The 9,445-nt window shown below is 35.4% G+C and overlaps 1 protein-coding gene across 2 annotated transcripts; it reads right to left on the reverse strand.

The window, feature by feature from the left end:
- Nucleotides 1–625: 625 nt before the first annotated feature.
- Nucleotides 626–6,333, reverse strand: LOC115998202 (ribosome biogenesis protein NOP53-like). Of its 2 annotated transcripts, none has more exons than XM_031237699.1 (13): nucleotides 6,196–6,333; nucleotides 4,716–4,890; nucleotides 3,754–3,926; nucleotides 3,604–3,652; nucleotides 3,488–3,513; nucleotides 3,260–3,340; nucleotides 3,054–3,164; nucleotides 2,860–2,942; nucleotides 2,401–2,520; nucleotides 2,181–2,303; nucleotides 1,761–1,827; nucleotides 1,541–1,620; nucleotides 626–910 (listed from the first exon to the last, which is right to left on the reverse strand). In XM_031237699.1, the coding sequence occupies exons 2-13, from the start codon at nucleotides 4,882–4,884 to the stop codon at nucleotides 904–906; spliced, it is 1,089 nt and encodes a 362-aa protein (XP_031093559.1). In that variant the 5' UTR covers nucleotides 4,885–4,890; nucleotides 6,196–6,333; the 3' UTR covers nucleotides 626–903. The 2 variants fall into 2 exon arrangements, with proteins under 2 accessions (XP_031093559.1, XP_031093560.1); XM_031237700.1 differs by having other exon boundaries at nucleotides 4,716–4,939; nucleotides 6,196–6,328.
- Nucleotides 6,334–9,445: the final 3,112 nt, after the last annotated feature.

Consider the following 9,445-nt stretch of genomic DNA (forward strand, 5'->3'; position numbering starts at 1 on the left):
AGGGCTCGACACCGGCAAACCAGCTCACTTGTGGTGTGACAACCTCGGTGCTACTTATCTCGCGGTCAATCCAGTGTTTCATGCTAGGACAAAGCATGTGGAAATTGATTTCCACTTTGTTCGAGACAAAGTTGCTTCCGGGGCTTTTACAGTAAACTTTGTCTCCTCACAGGACCAGCTGGCTGACATCTTCACTAAACCGCTTCCAGCACCGCGATTCCACGCTCTTCGACGCAAGCTCAATGTTGTGGAGATTCAACAATGCACTTGAGGGGGTGTGTGAGTCCAGCATATTTTATCTTATGTTATATCTTTATTTATTCTTTATATTATGTTGTTGCATTAGTTGCTGTAGCCTAGTCTTTAGTGATTAGCCTATAGAGTAGGAGAGTCTTTAGTATGTTATGTTATATGGACTCTACCTCTCTCCTGTAATCAGTTACGGAAATCAAATCCATTCGTTAATCATGTGCGAACCAAACACACCCTAAAATACTAATAATTGGGTTAACATCCTAATTTCATAAGTTTAACAGAATGAGAATAGAAAATTACTCTTATAAGTATACTGATTAACTAAGATAACTCCATTTTATGATAAATAAAAATAAAAATATAGAATAGATAGACCACCAAATAAATATATTGAATTTTATCCAATTTGAACTAGTACCCTAGACATTTCTATTATACTTGAACTAAACATTGTATTATGATTTATTGAAATTAAAAAATTTGATAAACAAAAACTTAATCTCCTTCAAATACATAAACTCCTTCAAATACATGGGAAGCTCACTGCCGAGGACTTCAAACAACCTACCAATGTAGTTATTCACCCTGGGCCCTGGCACCAATAGCAGGAGAGATATATAGCCAATAAGCCGGTCCATGACTTCGTAATCACTTCCTGAAAATTTAATTTGAATTCCATAAAGTTAGCAAGCTGCATGCCTATTTACCAAACATCAAAAAACAAAGAACATACACACATCATAGGCTTACAAGTAGACTAGTGAATAGGATTCATGGCAGTAATGGCGGTAAATGGAAGCCTCTAATTGTAGTAATACTTAAGGTACAATGGATGAGGAATATTCAAAGAGAATTGGTGGAAAAGATGGTTAAATCTGTTAAACTAGATAAAAATGCTAGAACTCATGCCAAGAAAATGATGGATAGGCCCGCACGGGCTTAGCTCACTCGTTCAGTAGGAAAAATGCAAAATTCATGCCAAGAAAATAATGGATCGACCGGAACGGGCTTAGCTTACTGGTTTAGTAGGGACTATTTGGGAGAAGAGACCAAGGTTCGAAGCTCAGCAGCAACAATGTAGGGATTATGCCCAAAGTGGGCAGATCCCTAGTGCACAAGGGCATTTGGACCTGTCTATTGAGCCATTGAATTACCGTAATTTACATCCTCTCACATGTTCTGTCGGGCCGGGGGCATGGGGGACCTTGGGGTTGGGGATTCAACATTTTGGGAGCAGAAAATGGTGGATAGACACAAATATGACTAATCAACAAAGTCAATTGACCTGGAGGTCTTCTTTGATGGGACAACCAGTCCTCTTTTCTCCAGGCTCTTGAATCGATCCCTTGCAAGGGTGCTACATCCCTGTTTGCAACAGAATAAAACAAAAGGCGTGTTGAAAATTTTTGCCTTCAATCTAAACTAAATGTCAAAGTTTCAATCAACTTCAAATAAATCAAATATCTGACAACTTGTGAAAGTATAATGTGAATCAAAAGCAAAACCTTTAGTTGACGAAGGGAACCGGTAATCTCTTCTGATAATAATACTTGAACAGGAGCAGGTTGAAATCTGAGATTGAGATGTAGCAATTAGATTATATATACTGTGGAAAGAATGAAAGAAAGTAGAAAGTGAAAAGAAGAGAAATGTATCTGGTTTGATTATCATTTTTGAATGCCTAAGCTAAGACACAGAACTCCCAACACAATTAAATGTGTGATGAGGGAAAGCATGCATCTAAAAGTGAGCTGCAATCATCCATGATGACCATTTAGAATCATCCACAATGATCATTTCAGGCCCCAAGATTTCTGAAGACCACTTCTTTTAAAATCATTCTAAGATAGTAAGCCCTGCACCCCATCTCCCCGCCCCCCCGCCCCCCCAAAACAAACGGTGCCATAAACATAAAAACACCATACTTGCGCTTCCCTAGACGTGGTGGACAAGATTTTAGTCTTTCTTGTTTAGCAACAACACGACGGAGATGTCTTTTCTGTTTCTCTTCATCCTCTTTTGCTATTTCTTGAATGATATCTGACAAGCTGCAGAAGAAAAACTTCTTAGAGACAATAAGATTATATTATGTGTACAAGAAATCAATCCACTAAGAGAGATTTGCAAGAACCAGCTGAAATATACCTGTCAATTTCTTTAGAAAGGTTCTCCACTTTTTTGGCTTCTGCTTCAGTTCTCAACTGTTCTTTGCGTCTAGCCCTCCTGTTCTTCTCAACTTTTGTCACCAATTTGGTCTTTTGCAGCCTTCAGAATTGTGATAATAAAAAAAATGAATTTCATGAGACTTATGATTCTATACTTCTACGGTTTTATGTAAATAATGTTAATTTCAAGTGCATATTAAGATGCATCATGACACATTAACATGATACTTAGACTGCAAATTCAATTTTATGATGCATCCATGCCATGAATCAGCTTGAATAAATAAGTAAATTTTCAACCCTGATATTTGTATCCTTCAATCTCTGTATAGCATGTGAATAAATTCTTTATAGATCATGTTATGTTATGAGAAGATAACAGCATAACACTTCATTAACAATCATATAGTAGACATGTAAGCAATCAAATGAAGCAAACCTCTTCTCCACATCCAGGTTTCCATCTTCAATCAGATTTTCATCATCATCATCACTCCCGTCATCCGCATCAAGGAAGTACATCTGAAATAACGGCTTGTTAGACGGTTTTGTAAAGGGCACTGAGGGAAGTGAGCAAATGCAAATTGCGGATGCTAAGTTCCAATAAACAAGAAATACAATAAATGCACTAACATTTTCTTCATCAACTATTTCTCCAGGAACAGTTAAAGGAACAGGCTCAGGCCCCAACTCATCCCGATAAACTTTCTGCATTTCATCTGCGACAGCAGAGGCTAATGCATCCTGGGTACACAAAGAGATGAATGCATAATGTAATAATGTACCATAAATAAAACCAATGTCAGAGAAAAATGTGATTATCAGATATCAAAAATAACCTGGTGGCTTTCAGAGGGAGGATTGAATGAGCATCCTGGTGGATCAACTTCCACAGCAGGTATAATAGAAGTCACCGATTTCTGCAATAAGGAAAGAGTGACAAGCACCCCCACCACAAGAAGAAAAGAAGAAGAAAAAAAAGAGGAAAATAATTTTTGGAATGAACATCAATCTTCAAAATCAAAGTATTTCTCTAAAAGTAATGTAACAATGAAAACATTATTTACCCTTTTTGTTTTAACAATCTTTTCACCTACAACAATACAATGCAAATCTCAGTCTTGAAAGACATTAGGATGAAAATAACAAATCATACATGGGATTTCTAGTTAAAGATGGATACCTTTTTCATTCCATATGTCAACAAGGCCAGAACCTGTGGCAGCAACATCCTAAATCACATAAAAAAGCAGGTCAACAAAGATCATAGCGGTACAACATCTGATGGGATTGAGGTCTATAATCCAGCAAAATCAGTTCCTGAAGTTCCTACCTTTTGACACTCTTCAGCAGCATCTTTGGCCTTTTTAGCATCTTTACTTTTCTTCTTTGACTTCTTTGTAGTTGAAGATGGTACTGGTTGAACAAAAGCATTTTTCTGCAGCAAACTCTCAAAATGAAGTACTTTGTCCCTCTTTTTTTCAATTTTGCGCTTGGCTGAAAGATCTGAAGTGTAAACATAGACATATTCAATTCACGACCACCAAAGAGAGGAGGGAGAATGTTATGGCAAAAAGTTCACTCTTTAGCAGTGTCATACTTCAGTTCATGCAAACAGCTAATAATGTGAGGATGTGATGACATTTGGCCATGAAATTTGTGGCCAAACTTTGGTGCGATCATTTGGAGTTGCACAGTTCTCCTGCCACTGACTCAACAATTAGTCTTTCCCACCATCTTCTGTTGTGTCAATTCAACAACCAAGATGATATTTCAAAAAATTATCCCCAGTTCCTGTTTAGCTCACCTTCCACCAGGCTAACTAAAGCAAAGACACAGGCCACTAACATATATTATAAACTACTATCTATCCACCAGCCAATATAAAGTGATCATAAACTTTCTCATTTCTACAAACTTTCAACAGTATTTCAGTGCTAACCACCTCTGACCCAAATTTCAAGTAGTACTTTAAGGACCATGACTGAAAATCGAGGATTACTTAGCATCATATCTTTCAATTTTAAAACCACCCACCTAGTTGAGCTCAAAAATCTAATAATTCTAGAAAAATCATAGCTTTACAGAATTAAAGAACCTCAAAGTCAGCCACTTTACTCCCTCCCACAAAAATTGTAATGTTGTAATTTATTCAGTCATTAACATGGTTTAAAGTAAAAATACCAAATTTCAAACATAATCAATCAGTTTTGTAATACAAATGTCATGCGGACATATATCAGCATATAGATTGAAAGCTTTCTAGGAATCTGAAAATAAAAGAAATAAAAATACCTCTTGACTTGTCAACATAAAAGAGGGATTCACTAGGAACATCAGCCAGAGAGCCGCCAGAAAGAGCATCTTTTGTGGAATTGTCGAAGAAATCTTCAATATCTTCGGTGCTTATGTTGGCTCTCCATGCCTTCTTTCCCTTTCTGAAACTCTTGGTTCTTTTCCCCATTGATTGCTGCAAGAGTGAATGGAAGTAAGGGTTTTCTGTATTGATGGGAGAAGCCCTGGAATATGTATATACTCGTAAAATAAAAGAGGTTTACATCATCAATGTCTTTAATAGTAGGGATGAAAATAGGTCAGGCCGACGGGGACGGCAACGGGGCAGAGCGGGGGCGGGGAGTGGGGTCCCCATCACCATCCCTGAAATAGGTCCCCATTCCCCGACCCCGTCACCACGGGGATTTTTCAAAAAATAAAAAGACTATATGTAATTAATTAGGTAATCAATAAGCTTAACAATGTCATTACTCATTAATTTCTGCTAATATATCCAAATTAATGGATAAAAGAATGTCATTCTTTTGTTTGTTTTATAGTCAAAATGCAATTCTGGTCTCTGGGAAATATTTCTTATATGCAGTGAGCCAGTGAATACAGAAATTTGACTGACTAATAACCTGAGCTTTTTTTTTTCCTTCGAAATTGCATTGTAATTTACTACCAGACAGACAAAAATATTTTTTTTGAAGGTAAAAAGAACTTGAATTAATCAATCGAAATATTCAAAAAGTTCGGGGGTACATCAAACCAAAACAGATGAAAGCCCCTTCTGCGTTTGCAAGAGAATGGGCCAAACTATTAAATTGGCTTCTAATGGAACGAAAACTAGGGCTGGGCATTTCAGTCTTCGGTTCGATTTTTTCGGTTTCAGTTTCGGTTTTTCGGTTCTAAAAAAAAAAATTAAACCATTCAGTTTAATGTTAGAGTTCGGTTCGGTTTCAAACAGTTCGGTTTCAGTTCCGTTTTAATTCGGTTCGGTTTTGTTGATAACAAGATGATGAATCATCCATCTATAATAAGTAGCCAATGAATACCAATGGTTAGTGTCCACCTCTAACCAAAATATTCAAGAAAAAACAACAAATACATTACTGGAATTTCAAATTCCAGTGTACACTTATACTGGAATTTTCCAGGGAATTTGAAATTCCAGTGTACTGGAAATATTTCCAGTGTGGGAATTTCAAATTCCAGTCACTGGAATGGTTCCATTCCAGTCACTATAATGGAATTCCAGTGACTGGAATTTGAAATTCCAGTGTACTGGAATTACACTGGAATGACTGGTTCGTTCCAGTTCATTCCAGAAACTGAAATTTCATTAAAAAAAAAAAAAAACGCATATCAGATTATAAGAAATCAAGAAAGCATTAAGCACAGAAAACACCAAAGAAACACAAAGCACTGTGCACAAAAAAACACTAAAGAAACACGAATCTAAAGTTCTAAACCAAAAAATAGCATATTACATTATTACCTCTTCAATGGTGGCCTTCAGCAGTCGTCGGTCAGGCAAGCTACGGTGTTCGGTGGCGAGTGGCGACGGGAGAGGAGCTAGGGCTGAGGCGAGGGTGGAGGCGACGGAGCACGAAGCACAGAAAAAAAAGAACAGAACTGCGAATATCTCCTATTTGTAATATTAAATCTTATATATTAATTGTATATATATTACTCCGTATTTTGTTTGCTAACCATTGTAATATTTTTGAAAAATAATAAAATCAAATAAATACATAATAATTAACATATTAATTGAAATAAATAAATACTTTAAAACAACAAATAAACCAAAAATTGTATATAATAAAATGTAAAAGTTATTATAAATAATTTGAATTTGAGTTATATTACCATTTCTATAGGTGTTCTTGGAGAGAAAATTATAAATTCACCGTACAGTGCTTCACTACCGACCACTGCAATTATTTATATCCAACGGAGGAAAATTACAAATTGCATTTTATTTAAATAAAATAATTAAGTACGCTAATGAGATAACAACTTTGCTTACAATTAACACTAAGATTAGCTGGACTAAATGCTGGTGCACCAACAACACGTTCTAACAACGACTGGGCATTATCGAACAACCTATTTGATTGGAGTAACGATGGTTGTGTATTATTCTGATTAAACAATGACTCATTTTCTTAAAAAATAAAATGTCTGAGTTAAATCAATTGTCAATGAATGACTCGTAATATAAATAAATAATGAAGAATCTATTCAGTAATAAACATTTCATTTTATATGTTAAAATTAGACATTTATTACTTAATAATCATTTTTATTCAACAATTTTTAATTACATATTGTATTCAACATGAATATAACACAAGTCAACACTTTCCATAATTTTATAGGAAAAATAATAATAAAACTTTGCTAGCGTATATAAGCTAACGACAATGCCAAAATTTAAAGCATAACAAAACAAATCATCTATTAATCATTTAGTTAACTTAAACAAAGAAAAACATAATCACTCTCGTGCGAACTAGCACCCATGTAGGAAATGAGAACGCTCCACAAGCGTCCACGTGTCCAGATCAACGAATCAGATGCAATTTTAAAAAAATGACGCGGTGGCATTTTTGTAAATAACTGAAACTTTGGTGCACCTAGTTTCACTTATTTTGTAAATAACTGAAACTTTGGTGCACCTAGTTTCACTTAAAAGTGCACCTAGTTTCACTTACAAGTGCACCTATTTTCGCACCTATTTTCACTTACAAGTGCGAGTAATTACCTATTTTCGCACCTATTTTCACTTACAAGTGCGAGTAATTTACCTTTTTCGCACCTATTTTCACTTACAAGTGCGAGTAATTTACCTTGTTCGCACCTATTTTCACTTACAAGTGCGAGTAATTTACCTTGTTAATATTTATTTTCACTTACAAGTGCGAGTAATTTACCTTGTTAATATTAATGCACCTATTTTTGCAAATACTTTCACTTACAAATACAAGTAATTTACCTTGTTAATATTCATGCACATGGGTGCAACCTTGGTGCACCTAGTTATAACATAGGTTGCACCTAGTTATAACATTAGGTGCACCTAGTAATAACATTAGGTGCACTTAGTATTGATGCTCACTGTACAATTCACTTGCACCTGTAATACATTTTACTTGCATCTGCAATACATGTTACTTGCACTTATGCAAGTAATTTACTTTGTTAACATTCATCCACCTGGTTGCAACCTATGTGCACCTAGTTATAGCATTAGGTGCACCTAGTTATAACATTAGGTGCACTTAGTATTGATGCTCATTGTACAATTTACTTGCACTTGTAATACATTTTACTTGCACGTGTGCACCTATTTTCACTTGCAGGTGCAAGTAATTTACCTTGTTAGCATTTATGCACCTATGTGTACCTAGTTATAACATGACGTGCACCTAGTTATAACGTTATGTGCAACTACATTCTGGACACGTGGCGCGCTGTGATTCGTCCGCATTTCTCTCCTGGGCGGCCAGTACGCATTTGAACGCGATCCTATATATATATATATTGTTTGTCGTCAATCAAAATCAATTAGCCAAGGTTATCATGTGTTGGATTTGATCTTAGTCTTCTTCAAACCCTTTGAAGATGATGAACAATTCACATTTATTCTCTTTAAAGACTGTTGTTGGGAGTGTTTTCATAAACCAAAATGACTTCTGAACTTCACGAAAATGTAGCTTCCAGTGGTGCTATGAAACTAACTATTAAGAAAAGTAAGGTGGAAAAATATTATTGCAAGAAGAAGAAACATATTTAATGAGAACTAACTTAGCTTGTTCAAAATTGGAAAAAATATTATTGCAAGAAGAAGAAACATATTTAATGAGAACTAACTTGTTCAACATTATATTGTGAAGCGTTGATATTCCCTAGACAAATAACAACGCATCAAGCAGAGTCTTATAGAGCTTTTCCTCGTCTTGGGGATAGGTCGGAGGCAGAGACTATAGCAGACTCCATTAGTCAACGATAAGGAGAAAATAACAAAAATACCATATTTTACAATATTACACAAACATTAACGGAGCGTTTGGTTGGAGGGAAGGAATTAGGTCGGAAAAGAATAATACGAGAATAAAGTGAGAGTTTAAATTCCAATATTTGGTTTGCAGGATTAAATTACTGGCAATTTCAATTCCAATGTTTGGTATACATAGGAATTGAGAGGGAATAAGTAGTATAAAGTCTAAAATGCTCATTGTTGTTGTTGTTGTTGTTGTTGTTGTTATTATTATTATTATTATTAATTAATTAATTAATTAATTAATCTTAAATGACAAGTATCTATTGGACCCATTTGCATATTCAAACCCAAAAAAAAACATATTAAATTCACAAGCACTCATCTATCGTATCTCTTGAACTAAACAAACACAAGCATTTGATTTGGGTAGTCAGGAATTTTGAAGAGTTATGCATATAAAGAATTCAAATTCATACACGAAAGTTGTTGTATATAAACAACGCATATAAAGAATGCAAATTTTGAATAGTTGCTGCATATAAATATTTAAAGGAACATACACAAAGGGAAGTCGAAGAATAATACACGCTATAATTTTGAAAGAAAGGTCAAGCATCAATTTTAGGTTAAAATAATGAGGGGTAATTTTGTTTCAGGGTTATCCTTTTTTTTTTCTTCCTAAAATCCACTGAATGAAAACCCCTAGGGGGGGGGGGGGGGGGGGGGGGGGGGGGGGGGC

This window comes from Ipomoea triloba, chromosome 12 (genome assembly GCF_003576645.1).
Source record: "Ipomoea triloba cultivar NCNSP0323 chromosome 12, ASM357664v1".
Taxonomy (NCBI): domain Eukaryota; kingdom Viridiplantae; phylum Streptophyta; class Magnoliopsida; order Solanales; family Convolvulaceae; genus Ipomoea; species Ipomoea triloba.

Bases quoted from the DNA above. Each gene is read 5' to 3' on its own strand.
- LOC115998202 (XM_031237699.1), bottom strand. From the start codon at position 4,884: ATGGGGAAAAGAACCAAGAGTTTCAGAAAGGGAAAGAAGGCATGGAGA. The intron at 3,514-3,603 runs GTATCCATCTTT...GTATTGTTGTAG, and splicing joins TGACATATGGAATGAAAAAG to GTGAAAAGATTGTTAAAACA. The intron at 2,521-2,859 runs GTTTGCTTCATT...ACAATTCTGAAG, and splicing joins AACCTGGATGTGGAGAAGAG to GCTGCAAAAGACCAAATTGG.